The 20985-nt window shown below is 44.7% G+C and overlaps 1 protein-coding gene across 1 annotated transcript in view; it reads right to left on the minus strand.

Annotated features, from left to right (window-relative positions):
* LOC124775898 (protein NDNF) overlaps positions 1–20985 on the minus strand; it is a 266228-nt gene that overhangs the window by 15012 nt on the left and 230231 nt on the right. Inside the window, exons 6-7 of the mRNA XM_047250733.1 lie at positions 18216–18437; positions 7938–8227 (exon numbers count right to left, since the gene is read on the minus strand). Of these exons, the coding sequence (XP_047106689.1) occupies positions 7938–8227; positions 18216–18437 (512 nt within the window). The remainder of the gene's footprint in view (positions 1–7937; positions 8228–18215; positions 18438–20985) is intronic.

A 20985-nucleotide genomic window follows, 5' to 3' on the forward strand; every position in this document is an offset into this window, starting at 1 on the left:
GAACAATATATTGTCCCTTTCAAAGTAAATACAGCCGGGACTGAGGGTAAGGGGCTGGGCGGCTTTAACAGGGCTAGGTGACGACCTGGCAAGAAAAATAAAATTCACTTTTAGCAAGACGGGGATTGGCTGAAGCCATACTGGGCGATGCAGACGTGACATTGTGGGGAGATCCCCATTACATAAAAGAATTTTGAGAACTAAAATTTCAAAAAATCTCTCTCATCTCACGGTAGACCACACAAGTGTGTGAATAATAACGAGGGCATTGAGAGCTTTACTTCTGCGAAGTGTGGACGATATGCTTCATGTATCATGGCGACAGATAGCAAAGAGGTAGTTAATTATTCCTGAGGGAACTTTTGTGGGCAAAGAAATCGTGCACGTCTCTCCAACTGTCAGCGAGTGTGCAATAGCCATCATTTCGACTAGGGAAAAATTAACATTCTACAGAACACAGGAAAGTTGAGACTGAGTGAATTCAGTCAAGGCCAGAGTAGGGAATTAGCTTTTGAGATCCAGCACACACACAACACCGTTGCAGATCCCGCTTGGTGAAGTACCATTGCACATCAGGCCACAGTAAATGTTGAGTCGAGATTTTGCTCACTCCAACTTGTGTACGCTTTGACCATTGAATATCAAAAGCTTTTCTCAATTTTTGTACCTCACAAACAATACAAAAATTGGACGTCGGACGGTGGTAAGGGCCAAACCCGAGCCAGAGGTTGAGCATTCTCGTGTACTATCACCTATGCTATGGGAACAACTTACACTAAAATAATTATATCTATCAGACCACTTGAATTTGCATGCACATTGCCTTGATTCGCTAACTTCAATGCTAAATAACTCGGAAACTGCACCACATTTCGAATTTTATTCTTAACAATTATTTCTCAGCACAGCCTAACCTGCAACACTTTTACAGGCTTTTCAGATTGTTTCTGACCGCCCCATATAAGACAAGTTTGCTCATGGTTTGTGGTTTAATACTGGAGAAGGCTGCGAATCTGTTACTAATGTGGTCAAACTCTCGAATGTGTTGTTTTCAAACTAATTTGTCTGTCCCCTGCAATAACATCTCAAAATACGAATTTTGACAGCTATGATGAACACGTTGCGAAAATCGTCAAAACGTTGTAATTTGCTGGCAACTGGAAGTAACAATACATGTTCGCACCCTTATTCCATCTAATTGTTCTTGAAACTCTTAGTAAGTGGTGACTCTTACTTTACTGTATTCTAGTATAATGTAGCGGGACGTTATCAAAATTAGCATGCGTTTGCAACGGTGGATAGAATTACCAGTGCCAGAAACAGCAGAAGTGTCTTTCACACTACTAAAACGTAAATGTTGAACGGCGATTGAAGATGCATAAACGTGTAAGAGAGAGACACAGAGACGGATTCGAGAGTGGGGGCCTAGTCACTCTGTTGATTCCCACCCCCTCATTGTAAGCAACAGAACCTGAAGACCAGATCAGGTTGGTACGGCTCCCCTACTCTTAGCTACTTGAACTTTATAAATGCCTATAAGTGTTGTACTCCATAGTAGCTAAGCCCCTACATCTCTATTACTTGAAGCTAAGAGACATTCCAGGGCGCAGCCTTAAGAAAACATCAGTCGATATCAACAGTTCTAAAAATGTTGTCTGTCATCACTTAAATCTGTATGAAAAATGTTCGAAATGCTTCCTTTCTTTATTTATTTTTTTATTTACTTCTTCCATTAAGCCTACAGTCTTCTCACTGGTTTTATATGGCCTACCACGAATTCTTTTCTAGTGCCAACCTTTTCATCTCTGTCCTCGATAATTTGTGGGATGTATTCCAATCTCTGTCTTCCTTTACAATTTCTATCCTCTACAGCTCCCTCTAGTAGCTACCCTGGAGGTTATTTCCTGATGTATTAACGCATGTCCCATCATCCTGTCCTTTCTTGTCTGTGTTTTTCGTATCCTTTCTTTGTCACTTCTATGAAGAACCTCCTCATTCCTTACAGTATCAGTCCACCCAATTTGCAAGATCCTTGTACACTACCACATCACAAACGTTTCGATTCCCTATTTTTCCGGTTTTCCCACACCATACAATGGTGCGCTCCAAACGTACATTCTCAAAAATGTCTTCCCCAAATTAAGTCCTATGTTTTATACTAGTCGACTTGTTTTGGAAAGGAATGCACTCTTTGTCTGTACTAGTCTGCTGTTTGCTACGTCCATCAAGTTTTATTTTGCTTGCAAGGTAGCAGAGTTCATTAACTTCGTTGTTTACTTTCAGTGCGTATTCCCACATTAGACTATTCATTCCGTTCAACAGGTCCTGTAAATCGTGTACACTACCACTGAGGATGGAAATATCGTTGGTGAATCTTATCTTTGATATCCTTCCCCCAGGAGTTGTAAGTCCACTGCTGAATCTATTTTATTTTCCTCACCCCTTCTTTGATAGACAGCATGAATCACGTGAAACTTGGGCGCAAATATTGCGGGAATGGGAAGTGATATTGTTGCGCCGTTTTCACAGAATGGATTGGTTGTCAGGCACTCTTGTTGTTAGCCAATCAAGAGATTATAATAAGACTTAGAAAGTGTATTTTTTGTGCAAACATACACGTTTTTAAATGGAACATTAACAAACTAAAAGTAGGGTGAGTTAGAAAGGCTGCGGTGTTTGTTGCAGGATTCTAGTGCGAATCGGTTACGAATTATCTTATTTTGAAAAGTTAAAACACCAACACCTGTTTGTGGCATTCAACCTGCATAGTTTCTAGGTACGATGTTATGTTTGCTTACAGTGTACTTGTGTGTTCCTCGAGAGCATCGCTACTTGCTAGCCTGTTAGTGTGTGGCAGTCTAAGCAGTGGATCGTGATTGAACGATGGGATTTACCACTGCAGAAAAAGCCGACACGATTTGGAGAGTACAGGAAGAAAACAGTTAATTCTTGTAAGGTGTTGCGGCAAGATAGACGTCAACCTTCTCGGCAATTATTTATCAGTCTCTTCAGCCAGTTACGTGAATGTTGTGGTGCAACACCTAGACAACTTAACAGAAGGAAACATATGACAACAGAAGAGGCGGAAATTACTGTTCTTGATCCGCACATTAGCTATTGCACAATCGCACGAGGAAGTGGCATGATTCGTGCAAGTGTGCTTCACATTCTCCATCGACATAGGTTCTATCGTTATCGCATCTCTCTCCATCAACAGTTGCAAGCTGTCCAGCCCACAGTGCACGAAATACAACGACATGTCCTCACGAACTGTTCCCAAATCCTTGGATTGCATGCAGCGGACCTGTACCTTGGCCGGTCCGTTCCCTGTGGGCTTTTCTTTCTGTTGGAAAAGCTGAGGGATACTGTTTGCAAGGATATACCAACTACACCCGTCGATATGCAACGACGTATTACTGCAGCCTGCACGGAAATCTCGGCTGAAATGCTTGCACAGGTGCAGCAGTCGTTCCATACCACACTGGAAGCGTGTATCGCCTTTGGCGCTGATAATTTTGAACACAATCTATGATGGTCAGTTGTCTAGTTACAGGTCAAAATCCACATAACTAGTGCATGCACTTACGTTGTCCTTAAGTGTGTGCTACCACAGGTAATGTGCAAGTTACGGTGTGGGAACTTATCAAAATACGATATCTCGTAAACGACTTGCACTAAAATCGTGCAACAAACACCACTGAAATTTTAATTTATTCTCCTTTTAGTTTGTTAATGTCAACAGACATTGTTCCATTGAAAAAAAGTCTAAGTATTATTACAATGTGTTTATTGACTGCCAATTTATGCCCCTGCCTACCAATCCATTTTGTCGAAAGCGCGCATCAATAGCACTTTCCGTTTCTGCAATATCTGGAGTGTAAGTTTTAGGTGATTCACCTTGTGCAGGTTGAAGGGTACAGGCGAATGACTGCACCCCTATCTTATACCCATTTTAACCCGATCGTTTTTGCTTTGTCTTCAATTCTCGTAGTTCCTTCTTGGTTCTTGTACATACTGTATATACCTGTCTTTCCATTCAGTTTGCTCCCACTTTTCTCAGAATTTAGACCATTTTTTACTATTTCCCTTTAATTCAGATTCTGTCATACTCTACTGGAAAATATTAATTCATATCTTTCGGGGCTGCTCTGCCTCTGTGTCTTAAGTACGAGCCGCGCTGAGAGAAGACCAAAAACTGAACAGTCTCTGGTAATTCACCAGGAAAGTGGGACAGCAGCCAGACACTTAGTACTTGAATATGATATTAAAACCAGTGGCTGTATTTGAAACTAACGTCGTTTATGCTCTTTAAAGCATGCCACCAGTTTCGACACCACATGGTGTCATCCTCAGGCTGGTGATCGCATATATCGCATATATCGCTTCTGTAGGAGTGGTGGAGTTGTAAAGGTTGCGTAGAATTTTGTGTTTTATTAACCTTTAACAGTGGCTTGTACCAAAGTGGTTATCTTGGGGCTGCGCGGAGTGACCGCGCGGTTTGAGGCGTCATGCACGGACTGTGCGGCTCCTCCCGCCAGGGGTTCGAGTCTTCCCTCGGGCATGGGTGTGAGTGTTTTTCTTAGCATAAGTTAGTTTAAGTAGTGTGTAAGTTCAGGGGCGGATGACATAAACAGATTGATCCCTTAGGAATTCACACACATTTGAACATTTTTGTTATCTTGGGGAGTAGGGTTAAGAATAGTGTTGCTTAACACTGTTCAGCCGTAATTATGGCTGTCACTTCTGGTGGCTTTTACAGTTGTCCGAATAGCGGTGACTACTATGTTTTTGCTTGTGGCAGCTGGGTGTTTCCTGAGTGTTAGATGATGTGGGTGTCGCACATATGGCCTCCTGTTCTGTTGCATTGAACTGCTCATTGCCCATGCTGCTGGCCTCCTATTTTCAAACGCTTCTAGGTTGATGGTAGTACTGTTTGTCTGTTACGAAGTATTGAGTAGTTTATCGTACTAGGTGGTGTCACTATTATCTTCCGCATGTACGGTTGTGTTGTTGCTTTGGGTGACTGTATGTGTGCCACTCGTTACTGTGCAGGTATTCAAATGTTTCGCCGTTCTGTGTTTCTAGTACGTGTATATGTTTCCTATGACTTGCCGTTCCCAGCGTGAATTTCTATTTAGTTTTAGAGCTTTTTAATGTTTTTTTTTTATAGTTTCTGTGGTGCCTGTCTAATTAGGCTCATTTTAGTGGCCAACATATTTGCTGTGTTTATGGTTAGTTCCAAGTGACTACTGAAGTCAGTTGTGGTATGGTTGGTGGGGGTGTTACTTGCAAATTTTCCAGTGTGTAGTATTGGGATGGTTGTGTGGACTGGTTGGTCTGGAAACTTAACGAATGCTTCCGGTTTTTAAGGGGTGTGAGCACGTCGTTGTTTTGCCCTTTCGTTACTTCATATTTGTGTGTGCAGTGTTCGGTTGTGATTTTGCCGCGGTACAATGAATAGCTTCAAGTGGCATTTTTATTTTTGTTTCGAATGTGTGATTGTTTTTGGTTCATGAGTAACTGAGAGTGGCATGAAGCACCTTGTGGACGCACAGGTGTGCCACTACCATAGTGCAGTTTAGGTGTACGGAGATAAAAGATATGAACTATGCGTTTCGACTGGGACGTGTATCAATGCGCTCAACGTTTGTTACGTTTGCGGAAGTTATTAACTGGGTTCCCATTATTATGAAAGCTTTGGAGTTCTTTGCCCTGTTCTTGTGTGTTAATACGTGCATGTTCTTGGTTTTATTCTGCCGGGTTTTCATATGGGCCTTTTAAGTTCATGGTACAGTATGTGTAGCTTCATATATGTGGCTACTGGTTTTACTGATTGACCTTTTCTAGATTATCCTTTATAGCCTATTGTTGTGTGTAAATTGCGGGTTCGCCATGTGAGATGTTCCTCGGCAACAGCTTGTAGACGTATGTGCTGTGTCGTGCGTTCATACAGTACGGTTGCCGCATGTAGGACACGGCCACCGCCTTCTCGAGCACCGTGTGCTAACTCTCCACGCAGTATACTGTCCACAGTGGGAGCTCCACAAGAGATGCAGCAGTCATATCGCTGGAGTCGACGGAGCCAATTAGGATGCAGTCCCAAGTGATTAAGTCGCGTCGTCGCAGCCTGGAAGGGGGAGTCGTCTGGTGGGCCTCCTGACGTACAGAGAAGCTCTCATCTCAGTCGCGACGCTGTTACTGTGATAGTGTTTATGGGAGATGAACTCTGGTTACGGACCTGGACGCGAGTGATTGGGCTATGTTATGTTTCACCTTGATAAATTTAGACAACGTAGTCTATGGAGAACAGAGACCTGATGCTGTATTTAAGTTAGAATGAAAAATCAAGCTCGTGGTATCACGAGACATCCAAGGAGCCGCCGGCACCAGCCATAGGGGGCCAAAAATTCTGAAGATGGCTTTTACTTAAGCGGAAACGAGTAAGTTGCAATCTTGAGTGTTCATTCTAATTTATATGTTTCACCTTGTTTTCAGACTAAATCTTCTAAGTTGTAATTAATTCCAACTTTTCATTTGGTAGTTTGCATCTGGGATGTGACAATATGCATACTGCTTTAACTGTGTGGGCAACGGCCTTGCCGCAGTGGAAACACCATTTCCCGTCAGATCACCGATGTTAAGCGCAGTCGGGCGTGGATGGCACTTGGATGGGTGACCGTTCGGGCCGCCATGCGCTGTTTCCATTTCTCAGGGTACACTCAGCCTCGTAATGCCAACTGAAGCTACTCGACCAAATAGTACCTGCTCCGGTCAAAGAAAACCATCATAACGACTGGGGGAGCGATGTGCTGACCGCGCCCCTCTTATCAGCATCGTCAACTGTGAGGATGACGCGGCGCTCGGATGGTCCCAATGGGCCACTTGTGGCATGAAGATGGAGTGCTTTTAACCCTGTGGGTACATATTGACAGTGGCTGTTAGGGATATAAGTGACGGCGATCACTTTGCTGGTGTAACTGCTTGTACGTGTGGGTTCCCACCAGTCCATTACGTCATTGGTGAAAAAAATTGCGGTGAAAGTTAGATACTAATTTTGTTTTGTGTGGATAACACTACTATATTTTTATTACGTAATTTTTTCATCATCATTATTTTTTAAGGCCTTTGTCCCACTTCAACGTGGGGTCGGCCTTGTTACTATGGATTTGGCAATGTTGGTGTGACAGGGTGGTCGCATGCCATTCCTGTCGCCACCCCGCATCCCCCGGGACGGAAATTAGTGTACCCCAGCTGCCTGCGTCTAGTGTAAGCCATGAAATAGTGTGAACGTTTTCAAATGTCTGCGAATCGTGTAACTGAGGCGGTACGTGGGGACCAGCCCTGTATTCACCTAGTGGGATATGGAAAACCGCCTAAAAACCACATCCAGGCTGGCTGGCACACCGGCCCTCGTCGTTAATCTGCTGGGTGGGTTCGATCCGGGGCCGCGCACCTACGCGCCTACCTGAGTCCAGAAAGCAGCGCATTAGCGCTCTCGGCTAACCTGCCGGGGCCTGTTACGTAATTTTATGGTGAGCCATAAACTATGATTTATGTTGTCTGTGCTCTCATACTGTTCTATCATGTTGTGTATGTTTCCATATGCAGGCGCCTGAAGATGACACCATGTGGTGCTCTCATACTGTTCTATCATGTTGTGTATGTTTCCATATGCAGGCGCCTGAAGATGACACCATGTGGTGTCGAAACTGGTAGCAAGTGTTAAGAAAAATAAAGGACGTTAGATTCGAATACATACGCTGGTTTTGTTATAGTCGTTCAAGTAAAAACTGAAACGTCTGGGACTCTACTGTGCAGATTTTGCTGTCGCAAAAATTTTGTCGTTCGGTGCTTCGTTGTGTGGTAGTACGACGAGGAGAGCTGCGAATACGTCCAGCAGTTTCCGATTAGAGAGACGGAGGGAGGTGTGTGCCTACCTGTTGGCGGTGGTCTCCCCCTCGCGGCAGGTGCTGGAGAGGGGCTGCGTGGCGGGTGCGCGGCGCAGAGCGCACTGGTTGGGGCGCGGCGCGAGCTCGTCGTCGGCGTGCGCGCGCTCGCGCACGCTGAGGCAGTAGCGCAGCGGCTGGGCGCTGGAGGCGGCGCTGGGCGACGGCAGCCAGCCCACGGTGACCGAGCGGCAGCGCCGCAGCGACTCGTACTCGTGTAGCTGCGGCCGCGGCGGCAGCTCCACCAGCGGGAACCGCTCCGGCCGCGTCGTCGCCAGCACCTGCCACCAACGCCTGCGTTGAAGAAATCGCTCCGGGAGGAAGAAAGATTGAACTTTAACGTCCCATCGATGACGAGGTCATCAGCGACAGATAACAAGCTCGGATTAACGAACGTGCCGTTTCAAAGGAACCATGTTTGCATTTACCTTAAGTAATTTAGGGAAATCATGGAGACATACAAGAAGGTTGCATTAATTACTGGTTATCTACACTACTGGCCATTACAACTGCTACACCAAGAAGAAATGCAGATGATGAACGGATATTCATTGGAAAAATATATTATACCAGAACTGACATGTGATAACATTTTCACGCAGTTTGGGTGCATAGATCCAGAGAACTCAGTACCCAGAACAACCACCGATGGCCGTAATAACGGCCATGACACGCCTGGGGATTGAATCAAACAGAGCTTGGATAGCGTGTACAGGTACAGCTGCCCATGCAGCTTCAACACGATACCACAGTTCATCAAGAGTAGTGACTGGCGTATTGTGACGAGCCAGTTGCTCGGCCACCATTGACCAGACGTTTTCAGTTGGTGAGAAATCTGGAAAATGTGCTGGCCAGGGCAGCAGTCGAACATTTTCTGTATCCAGAAAGGCCCGTACAGGACCTGCAACATGCGGCCGTGCATTATCCTGCTGAAATGTAGGGTTCCGCAGGGACCGAATGAAGCGTGGAGCCACGAGTGGTAACACATCTGAAATGTAACGTCCACTGTTCAAAGTGCTGTCAGTGCGAACAGGAGGTGACCGAGACGTGTAACCAATGGCACCCCATACTATCACGCCGGGTGATACGCCAGTATGGCGATGACGAATACAAGCTTCCAATGTGCGTTCACCGCGACGTCGCCAAACACGGATGCGACCATCATGATGCTGTAAACAGAACTTGGATTCATCCGAAAAAATGACGCTTTGCCATTCGTGCATCCAGGTTCGTCGTTGAGTACCCCATTGCAGGCGCTCCTGTCTGTGATGCAGCGTCAAGGGTAACCGCAGCCATGGCCTCCGAGCTGATAGTCCATGCTGCTGCAAACGTCGTCGAATTGTTCGCGCAGATGGCTGTTGTCTTGCAAACGTCCCCATCTGTTGACTCAGGTATCGAGACGTGGCTACACGATCCGTTACGGCCATGCGGGGAAGATGCCTGTCATCTAGACTGCTAGTGATACGAGGCCGTTGGGATCCAGCACGGCGGTCCGTATTACCCTCCTGAACCCACCGATTCGATGTTCTGCTAACAGTCATTGGATCTCGACCAACGCGAGCAGCAATGTCGCAAGACGATAAACCGCAATCGCGAAAGGCTTCTATCCGACCTTTATCAAAGTCGGAAACGTGATGGTACGCATTTCTCCTGCTTGCACGAGGCATCACAACAACGTTTCACCAGGCAACGCCGGTCAACTGCTGTTTGTGTGTGAGAAATCGGTTGGAAACTTTCCTCATGCCAGCACGTTGTAGGTGTCGCCACCGGCGCCAACCTTGTGTGAATGCTCTGAAAAGCTAATCATTTGCATATCACAGCATCTTCTTCCTGTCGGTTAAATTTCGCGTCTGTAGCACGTCATGTCCGTGGTGTAGCAATTTTAATGGCCAGTAGTGTAATTTTTGTGTCGAACGACCAATATAAAAATTCAGAATGTCAGAGTTAAACATTCTGGAAGTGACCATCATCTGGTGAACAGCAGAATTTATGTCCCCTGTACTTTTAGGAGTAGTGGCGAACAGAAGAGGTCGCAGTATGCAGACCAACCAAAGATGGTAAGGTATAACTTGGACAGATCAAGGGAAGATAAACATTTACATTAACAGCGACTGGAAAACAAGTTGTAGACTGCAGAGAGAACAGTAAAAGACGAATATGAGCATACAGGGTGTTTCCGTAAGAGCGTGCAAAAATTTAACACGACGCAGAGGATGCTTAACTGAACAATTTGAGGTAGGGAATCTGGGGTCGGAGAAGCCAGCTTAAGGAGGTGAAAGGAATAAAATCACATTACCGTCTACCTTTTTATTTACATTAGTTACAGTTAACTGCAAATACCATCATCGATAAAACGATCGTAACATTTGAACTTGCAAGATCCCCTCGCTACTAAACAGATACCGTTACTACTCAGCTAAGCCGCGAGTCCGTAGAGGGTGGTATATGTGACGTACAGTATAACTGGTCAGCATTTCCACCCGGAATTTGCGAGTGGAGTTCGGACCTTCCTTGATCCGCCTTGGTGGGTCGTGTCGTCGGATTTCCTCCTACCTGTGCGCGGTGCAGCTCTCGTACCGTGCAGATTCTTCATTTGCGCATTGGATGTCTCTGTCAGTGGAAGCTAATTATCTGAAATTGCTGTCGATCAACTTTGGGGGTATCTATTTACTCGAAATTAACATTCAGAATGCCGTAATATCACTTTTATTCCTATTAGATCAATAATGAAATACTCATGTCACAAAGTACTCGCAACCGAGAGCATGGCTACCATCGAACAAGCCAGGAAGAGCTCTTAACGCCGACTGCCGACTTTGGCGCGCAGTCCGTATCTCTTACGAGTTTCGTCACAGTTCGTGGATTTCCGATAAAGTTCGTACTTACTAAGATATGCATTTGTTAATGAACGGGTGTGAATTTTAACGAGGCAAAATTATGATAAATAGTTTTAAGCATCCAGAGGCTCCTCCTAGTATTCATGTTGTCATAAATGACTTTAATTATTAAATATAAATAAACAAAATCGGTGACTTTGGCGCCAAGATGGCGGTACTTCCCGTCGTGTATATTTCCCAGGCTGACACTTGTTGCTATGGTCCAGCGCCGAGCCCCACCCCACTACGCGCGACATATGGTCGCTTCGTCACCTAGCCAGCCAGCATGGGAAACGCTCTCCGACTCATGGCCAGCTACGGACTACAGCATTTCCTAACTATAGTGAATACATCAATAAGAGACAATAATTTATTAAAACTGGTAAAAATGTCTTCCTCACGTAAGAGGCACCTTACACACTGTATCTTACAAAATGTGCTGAAACTGACGGCCATCAGCCTCAAAGGAAGCAAGACATCGGCGAACAAGTTTCTGACGCAACTTGAAAAATATCTCTGGCATCTTTCCAATCACATCACAGGCATCTACAATTGTGGCAACTAATTCCATCTCCATATCCATTGAGGTCTCACACACAGGAGACTTTAGATATCTGCATAGGAAATAATCATGGAGATTTAGGTCAGGTGACCTAGCAGGCCATGGAATAGGACCTCCCCTTTCAATCCAGCGACCAGGAAATACTGTACCGGTACTGCTCCATCATATTGTACTGTACGTCTCTGAATAGCATTGAGTAATGAATTGGTCTGTCGCTGATTCATAGCACGTTCCGTCATGGGACAATGTAAATACGATACAACAGAGCCACCTCACGGACAAGTAAAGTAAACAAAACCTGCATCATGTTTCCCTGGTAATCTGGCTCGTCCTCCCTGTTTCTTTGTAGAAAATAAGGAATGTGCATGTAAATAAACAGCACCGTAATGCTAGACAAAGCAGTAGACAAGTTTACTTCCATTTCTTCTTAAGCTGACTTCTCAGACACCAGCTTCCCTAACAAAAATTGTTCAGTGGAGCGTTTTCTGTGTCCTGTTACATTTTTGCACGCTCTTACAGAAGCACTCCGCATAAAGAAGGCCATAGATGAGGCAGCGAAAGAAGCACTTGGAGAATATGAGAAGAAGAAGAAACTAGTTTTATAGGATACAGAAACAGCAGAGATAATTTTAAGGATAATGAAGCCTATTTGACATTCCTGAATGTGAATCGCAGTTAAACTAGAGATAGAGACAGGATACTAAGTAGAGAAGTAAAAAATGAAGCGTTAAAAAGCAAAAACAAGTTGTGGGAAGAAAGATGTGAATATGAATGATGATGGGTGGGTCTCGTAGTGCTGAGCCATGGAAAACAATCAGGTCAAAGAGGGTGTCAACTAATGAAAAGTTACGTCATAATAAACTAGTCGTAGTCAATGGACAAAGTATTTTAAGGATTTATTCCAGGAAAAAATGGCCCTGAATTTTCACATAAATGTGAGGTGAGGATGCAACAGGTGGAATTATGACGTTTGGATATAAAAGTTCTTTAACGGGCCTGCGGAGCTGTAAGGTGAAGAAGGCACCAGAATATGAATCAAGAAATCCAGATTGGTCCAGTAAAATTGTTGGAGACGCTAAGGAGGCTGTTTGAAAGAATATTAAATAGAGTAGATGTTCCAACGGAATCTTACATAAGACCGGTGGATAAGAAAGGGTCACGTAGTGATCCAAATAATTGTAGGGGATTGGCAGTGATCCCCTTCTTCCGAAGAATATACTCGAAGGTAGGGAAAGATCTGGTAGAGAAAGAGGCAAGTCACAAGCAGCAAGAAGAGTAAGAGGATTCCGAGCTGGAAGATCGGTAACGGACAACATCTTCACAATGAAACTAATATGTGGAAAACGTGCAAAAGTTCGACTGGGGACGCACGTTGCTTTTATTGGCCTAGACAAAGCATACAATAATGTACCCACCAAAAAATTGTGGGAAAAGTTGAAGGAGACAGAGCTAGACCGAAAATTGCTAAAGTCTGCTATGAAACTGGATGAAAATAACGTAGCTAGAACAAGTATTGCGAATAGCTGGACACAAGAATTCGAGATGAATAAGGATCTGCGAGAGTGATGTGGGCTGTCACCAATCCTCTTTAAGCTGTATCTAGGAGTATTACTGCAGACTAGGCATAGAAAATGCCACGTTATAAGAGTGGCAGCAGAGGACAACAAGGTATTTAACTCATGTTTTGCTGATGATCAGATTTTACTAGCAGAAGATGAAGATGATCTGAGCTGTATGACAAGAAAACTTAAAGAGGAATACAGTAAGGCTCGCTGAAGGTGAACATGAAGAAGTGCGATTATCTGACTGTTGGAACGGAAAAAAGCAAATAGTTTGTAGGTAGATGAAGAAGTAATTGTAGGTGTGGAAAAGGCAAAATATATTGGGGTATTATTTGATAAACAAGGCAGAAGCAATGACAAAATCACTAGTAAAATTAATAAAGGATGAGCTGTAACAAGGGCAATGAACTCTGTGGAATAAAAGGAAAAGAAGAACAACGAAGAAAGAAATGTGTAAGACTATAGTCCAGAGTGTAATTTTGTGTGGAGCAGAAGACTGAGGCGTTAGAAGAAGAGAGAAGAATAAACTGCTTGGCACTGAGATGGATTACTTGAGACGAAGCTCAAGCTGTACTAGGATGGATAGAATAAGAAATGATGTAATCCCACAAAGAATGAAAATGAATGGGGATACTATTATTGTTCTTTCAGTATTTAAGAAGTGATTTGCTTTCGGTTCTTGTGTACCAAACCAACTCCAATCGGAGAAGACTATTCATGTGCGTTACAATAAACTTCATATTCATTTTCTACCAGGATACTTCTCCTGTAGCCAACAGCCTTGCCGCACTGGCAACACCGGTTCCTGTTAGATCACCGAAGTTAAGCACTTTTGGACTTGGTGGGTCGGTGTCCGAGTAGGCCATGTACTGTTGACAAGTGGGCTACACTCAGTCTTTGTGAGGCCAGTGGAGGAGCTACTTCACTGAAAAGTAGCGGCTCCAGTCACGAAAACTGATAACGGCTGGAGAGCTATGTACAGGCCACATGACCCTCCACATCCGTATCCAGTGACGTCTATAGGCTGAGGATGACACGGCGGCTGGTTCGTGCCGTTGCACCTTCCGAGGCCTGTCAGGCGGAGTTAGTTATTTTTCCCGTGCCACCTGCGGCAGACATATCAATTCCATTTCCCAGTTTGTGCTTGGTTTGCTTCATAGCTTCCTTGCTGTGTGGACTGAATAATGTTAGGGTAGGCTACAACTGTAGATAACTCTGTTCTTAACTACTACTTCCCTTTCATGTGTTTTGAACCTCATAGCTGCAGTCTGGCTCCTGTATAAGTTGTAGGAAACATTCTGCTCCTTTCTGTCTTCAAAATATTGAAGAGTGTAGCCCAGTAAACACCGTCAAAAGGTTTCTCTAAATATACACATGCAGTAATTGTAACTTTGCCTTTATTCAATCCAGCTTCTAAATGTTGCCTTGTGGCTTCCGACATTTCTCGTGAACATGGACTGGTGTTTTTGGAAAGAGCGCTAGTCTTCAGAGGGTTACGCCAGAGCAATTTACAAATCGAAGTGACGCAGTGGTTAGCACAATGGGCTCTTCAATTCAGAGTTGAGTTTACAGTTTCCTCCTTCTCTTCCTCCTCTTTCTCTTCCCCCTCCTCCTCCTCCTCCTCCTCCTCCTCCTCCTCCTCCTTCTTCTTCTTCTTCTTCTTCTTCTTCTTCCACGGCAGGTGCCGCTTCTCCATCCCCCAGTCGCCCTCTTCTTCTTTCTTGACTTTCCTCAACTCTTACATTCCTTGCCTACATTTCCTCCTCCACATCATTTTGCCAGTTGTGTCGTGGACGACCCCTTTCCCTCCGCTGTATCGTAGTATCCTATGTAGTACCCTATCCTCTTTTATCCCATTCACATGAACAAAAGACATCAGCTTTTTCAAAAATCCAGTCTTCATACAGTACGCATGCCATGGAGCCTGGAATGGATATGGAAAACTTAAAGTCCCAAGGGGACAAGTAAACATTGAAGTTCCGAAGGGATAGTCAAAAATTTAAGTCCAGTACATTACTGATAAAAAACAAAGGCAAATATTACGATGTCAAGTTACTGGTAATGTCGTTGGAGGTCACGTATCTTTGATGTAGAGATCGCAACTGGTGTAGGTTCATCGCTGGCAGTTCCTTGAGCGCGAAGGTCAATGTAGATAGCGGCGTCGTCATAGTAGAGGCTCCAGAGTGAGATCCTAATTGTGGGAATGCTTTCGCAATTGGCGCCTGTCCCAGGAAAGTTACTTTGTGCAAGCTGGTCGAGCATAGCGTGCGTGCTCAGCTACATACAGCCCGGGTGCCAGGATACTGAAGGTACTACTTCTGATCACATGGCCCATGGACGAGAAAAGGTCCACAGGGTCAGTGACCTTTTGCGGCGCTTCGGTTGCCATCTCGTGGTCAGGCAGAGTACGGTAATTCCTTGTTTGTCGTTTGAAGAGCATTTCCCAGCGAAGTCCTTGCCTGCATAACGTGCTTGTGTTGTTGGTTGCTGGCTAAGTAGGGGCAAGGCCTAGACACAGCAGGAATTAATGTTAGACGAGAAGAAATAAGAACTCTGAGGTTTGCACATGACATTGAAATTCTGTCAGAGACAGTGAAGGACTCTGAAGAGCAGCTGGACGGAATGAATAATGTCTTGAAATGGAATTATAAGACGAAAATCAACAGAAGTAAAACAAAGGTAATTCATTATAGTCAAATTAAATCATGGTTTGAGAAGCCACTTAGATTCGAAAATGAGACACTAAAAAAAGTAGATGGGTGTTGTTACGTAGGTAGCAAAATAACTGACGATGGAAAATTAGGATATTAACTGCATACCGGCAACAACAAGAAAACCATTTCTGAAAAAGAGAAACTTCCTAACATCGTGTGCAAATTTGAGTGCTTGGAACTATTTTCCGAAGATTTTTGTCTGAAATATAGCCTTGCATGGAAGTGACAAGTTGACAATAAACAGTTCAAACAAGAGTAGAATAAAAGCTTTTGATTTGTGGTCTTAGAGGAAGGTTATATGGGCAAACAGGATAACTAATTAGAAGGTACTGTGTGGAATAATGGGCACTTACGTGGTATGCTGATGAAGAGGATTGGAGACACTCAAACAAGAACTGTAGTGCTTAAATTTGCACAATTGGTAGTCACTGTATTCTTTTCTCTATTTTCTGTAGGACTCAGTAACAAATTTTTACTCACGAGCAGATCTTCAGAAAATACAGTGGATAAATTAATACCGAACTACAAACACGGATTTTATAAATCGTCTCTCTTCTATTCGACAAAGCATTTAAAAAAATAAAATATGATCTGAGCCATGGATCAGCATATGGTACAGGTATTATTGACGAGATACGTTGTTATTTTAACGAAAAGACCATTTGAGCATGCACACAAGTTGACTCCGAACTCTACCCGATAACTTTCCGAGATTGTACTGGGATATTTTCCGAGTATTTTGGTGTAAGAGACGCGTGGTCTCAGGTGGCTCGTTACAGAGTTGTTGCATGTCTTTTGATTTCTTACCTCTTGTATCGGCACTGCATTGAAGGTATCCGCACAACAGTGAAAATATCGGCGGTGTGCTATGTGTCTTGTTTGAAAGCAAACTTGTTGCATTCACTTACGTTACTACCCGAGCACGATATTGTTGCGCTTGAACTGCCACGACCGTTATCGGAAAAAATCGGTGACGTTACATTAAACAAGTACAGTGGTGACTGAGGAAAATGCACCGCACTGTCAAAGTTTTCAAGACGGATGTGAGTATACTATCAAGTTAATAAGTGTATCCTATGAAATATCACAGTAAAAACTCACGACAAGCCGACCGAAGCGGCCTCACTCCCATGTGCAGTAATATTGCCCTCAACTAATTCTTGCCGTTGCCAACCTTGATGGCCACTTCATTCTCCGGCCTCAAGCTTGCATGAAGCATTTCTCAGTTCTGTCTCGGTTTTGTTTTTTCGGTAGTGTTCCCTGTACGTGAACAGTGATACAAACTGATGAAGAATCGGCCGATACGCATCTCGTCCATGGGTTCACCGAATGTAATGGAAAAACGGCACAATGACTTCATGTTCAGCTTTTCCCACAGCGACGGCAACCACATAACAGTAGTTTTACAGCTGTATATAGGTGCTCACTAAGAACCAGAGCCTCTCGCGTTACTACTTTGGGATGATGTTTTACTGCAGTGGAAGTGTTTTCACAGAAACAAAGATAATTCTGGTACCAAGGCAAATAAATCATAATTATATTATTATTCTGTAATGAGCTACCGGAGACCACTGGTCCCCTATATACCAAAATACTCAGAAAATATCCTAGAAAGACCTTCGAAATATTGTCGGTAGAGTTCTGGTTCACCCTGTGCAGGTGACAATGAGTTGTACGCAGCTTCTTCTCCAACTGCGAGGTCTACATGTGCACGTCTGCCATATGTGACTTACAAACGTGGAAACAATGTTGTATATGTCAATAATTCTACATATACATCTACTTCCGTTCTGTGAAAACCACTGAGAAGTGTATGGCAGATGGTACTTCCTATTTTTACCGTTATTAAAGTTTCTTAACGGTCGCTTCACGTATGACCTAATTCCTCAGTGGGTGCTGTTCACTTTCGTCATGCTTGGCCTCCCAGGGTCCCAGACCTCAGTCTGTTCGATTATTGGCTTTGGGGTTACCTGAAGTCGCAAGTGTATCGTGATCGGCCGACATCTCTAGGGATGCTGAAAGACAACATCCGACCCCAGTGCCTCACCATAACTCCAGAAATGCTTTACAGTGCTATTCACAACATTACTCCTCGACTACAGCTATTGTTGAGGAATGATGGTGGACATATTGAGCATTTACTGTAAAGAACATCATCTTTGCTTTGTCTTACTTTGTTACGCTAATTATTGCTAATCTGATCAGATGAAGCCCCATCTGTCGGACGTTTTTTGAACCTTTGTCTTTTTTTGGTTCTAATAAAACCCCATGTCATTCCAAGCATGTGTGTCAATTTGTACCTCTCTATCTACATTATTCCGTGATATATTCAGTATTCAAATTTAAAAAACTTTAAAACCAAATTACTTCACAGAGCCTAAAGCAGACTAAAACAAGAAGAATGTTTGTTGGTATAACTCATTTTTCAATAGACCTATTGGTTTGCTTGTAATTATAACTTAAACTCAAGTCTCCGTAGTAAGCAATCAGTCGCCCCAGAGATGGGGCCAACGGAGAGCGGACGTCGGCGGAAGGGTGTCCGGCTGGTTGCCTACCTCGACGGCGTGCACGCGGCGCAGCTCCTCTCGGTGGGGCGCGGCCACCTGCAGCGTGTAGCGCTGTCCCTTGCGCGGCTGGCCCAGCTCGAGGCGCGCGTACCCGTCGACGCGGGTGCGCCCGCCCGCCTGTTGGCCGTCCACGCGCATGCGCACGTCCACCGAGCCGCCGCCGCACGCCATCACGTACGCCACCAGCTGCGGGCCCGGGTTGCGCCCCACCTGCCAATGCGCCACATCGCACTTTCATCTTGCACAAGTCACATAACAGGGATAAGTGGGGAGAAGAGTGTGCACTTAAGCAAAAAATTCTACGACGGTCTTTTTCTAAAGCGTTGCACAATGCGCAGACGCAATCGCTACGGTGGCGCGATCAAGTTGAAATTAAATTAAATTAGAATTATATTAATACCTTCAGCTGCTGACGGGTGTTGATGTATATCAAAGGGGACAGGTGAAAATGTGTGCCCTGACCGGGACTCGAACCTGGGATCTCCTGCTTACATGGCAGACACTCTATCCATCTGAGCCACCGAGGGCACAGAGGTATTCGTGGAAGACATTCTTAGCAAGTCCCATAAGAGTCCGGCGAATATGTGTGCATCCGCACAGAAGAAGAAGGTCATGGCCGGTATTGCCAGAACTATATACTTATATGGCTATGGTGTCTGTGCTTTCCGACATGGCCGAAAGAACAGACACCATTAATGACCTGCAGCAGTCTAGAATGAAATTAGAATTATATTAATACCTTCAGCTGCTGACGGGCGTTGATATGTATCATGTCCGAAAGAACAGGAACCATATCCATATAAGTATATAGTTCTGGCAATACCGGCCATGACCTCCTTCTTCTGTGCGCATGCACACATAATCCCCGAACTCTTACGGGACTTGGTAAGAATGTCTTCCACGAGTAATGAGTGTGCTGGGGTGGGACACTACGAATGTAGTATGTGGACATACTAGGTGAGAATGTGGGTCACGCGGGAGGCATGCGCAAGATAGTCCCTGCAGCCGCAGTATCCTCTGTGGCCTCGGTGGCTCAGATGGATAGAGCGTCTGCCATATAAGGAGGAGAGCCAGGTTCGAGTCCCGGCCAAGGCACACATTTTCACTTGTCCCCGTTGATATATATCAACGCCCGTCAGCAGCTGAAGGTATTAATATAATTCTAATTTTATTCTAGGCAGCTGCTGGTCATCAATGGTGTCTGTTCTTTCGGACATGTCCGAAAGAACAGACACCTTATCCATATAAGTTGAAATTCATGTCAATTGTGGGAAAGACTTTAGGTGTGACGGTCGTATATGTATTTGCTGGTTCGAGCGGCTGTGACGTGAGTGATTTAGATTTAAAATGAAAGCTGAAATCGAGTCAGGTCGGATAACACGTAATGACCAGCGCTCCTATATCAAAATCGACTGGGGGTAAAGAACACAACGGAACTTTACACTGAATAGCCAAGGAAACTAGTACAGGCATGCGTATTCAAATACAGAGATATGTAAACAGGTAGAATACGGCGATGCGATCGTCAACGCCTATATAAGACAACAAGTGTCTGGCGCAGTTGTTAGATTGGTTACTTCTGCTACAATGGCAGGTTATCAAGATTTAAGTGAGTTTGAAAGTGGTGTTATAGTTGGCCCATGAGCGATGGGGCACAGCATCTCCGAGGTAGCGATGAAGTGGGGATTTCCCGTATGACCATTTCACGAGTGTACCGTGAGTATCAGGAATCCGGTAAAACATCAAATCTCTGACATTACTGCGGCCGGAAAAAGATCCTGTAACAATGGGACCAACGACGACTGAAGAGAATCGTTCAATGTGACAGAAGTGCAACCCTTCCGCAAACTGGTGCATATTTTAATGCTGAGCCATCAACAAGTGGCCGCCCGTTATGGCCGAACGGTTCTAGGCGCTTCAGTCTGGAACCATGGGACCACTACGGTGGCAGGTTCAAATCCTGCCTCGGGCATGGATGTGTGTGATGTCCTTAGCTTAGTTAGGTTTAAGTAGTTCCAAGTTCTAGGGGACTGGTGACTTCAGATGTTAAGTCCAATAGTGCTCAGAGCTATTTGAACCATTTTTGAACCATCAACAAGTGTCGGTGCGCGAACCATTCAACGAAACATCATCGCTATGGTCTTTTGAAGCCGAAAGTCCACTCGTGTACCCTTGGCGACTGCATAACACAAAGCTTTATGCCTCGCCTGGGCCCATCAACAGCGACATTGGACTGTCGATGACTGGAAACACGTTGCCCGGTCGGACGAGGCTCGTTTCAAATTGTATTGAGCGGATGGACTTGTATGGACATGGAGACAACCTCACGAGTCCATGGACCATGCAACTCAGAAGTGGAGTATTCCAGGTGATGGAGGCTCTTTAATGGTGTGGGGCGTGTGCAGTTGGAGTGATATGGGACACCTGATACCTCTCGATACACTCTCCAGATAGACTCTGCCTGCATCTCGGATGTTTGACTGTAACATACCCTAACGGAACATTGGGAATACTATTTCATACTCCAGGTCAACATAACGAATAGCAGCTCTCCACTGAAAAACTCAGTCGAATACGGGAGTCCATAGGCTTCAGTCTATCCAGCATGCGCCTGGCTACCCTCCTCCCCCCCCCCCCCCCACCCTACCCCATTTGGGAGTCTGTAACCTGACAATGCTTTGTGCTTTATGCAGAAATTGGACGACAAGTATTAATGAAAAAATTCTATAAAAATATATGAAGTCCACTCTGTCTTTCA

Source organism: Schistocerca piceifrons, chromosome 2, assembly GCF_021461385.2.
Source record: "Schistocerca piceifrons isolate TAMUIC-IGC-003096 chromosome 2, iqSchPice1.1, whole genome shotgun sequence".
In the NCBI taxonomy this organism is placed as follows: Eukaryota; Metazoa; Arthropoda; class Insecta; order Orthoptera; family Acrididae; genus Schistocerca; species Schistocerca piceifrons.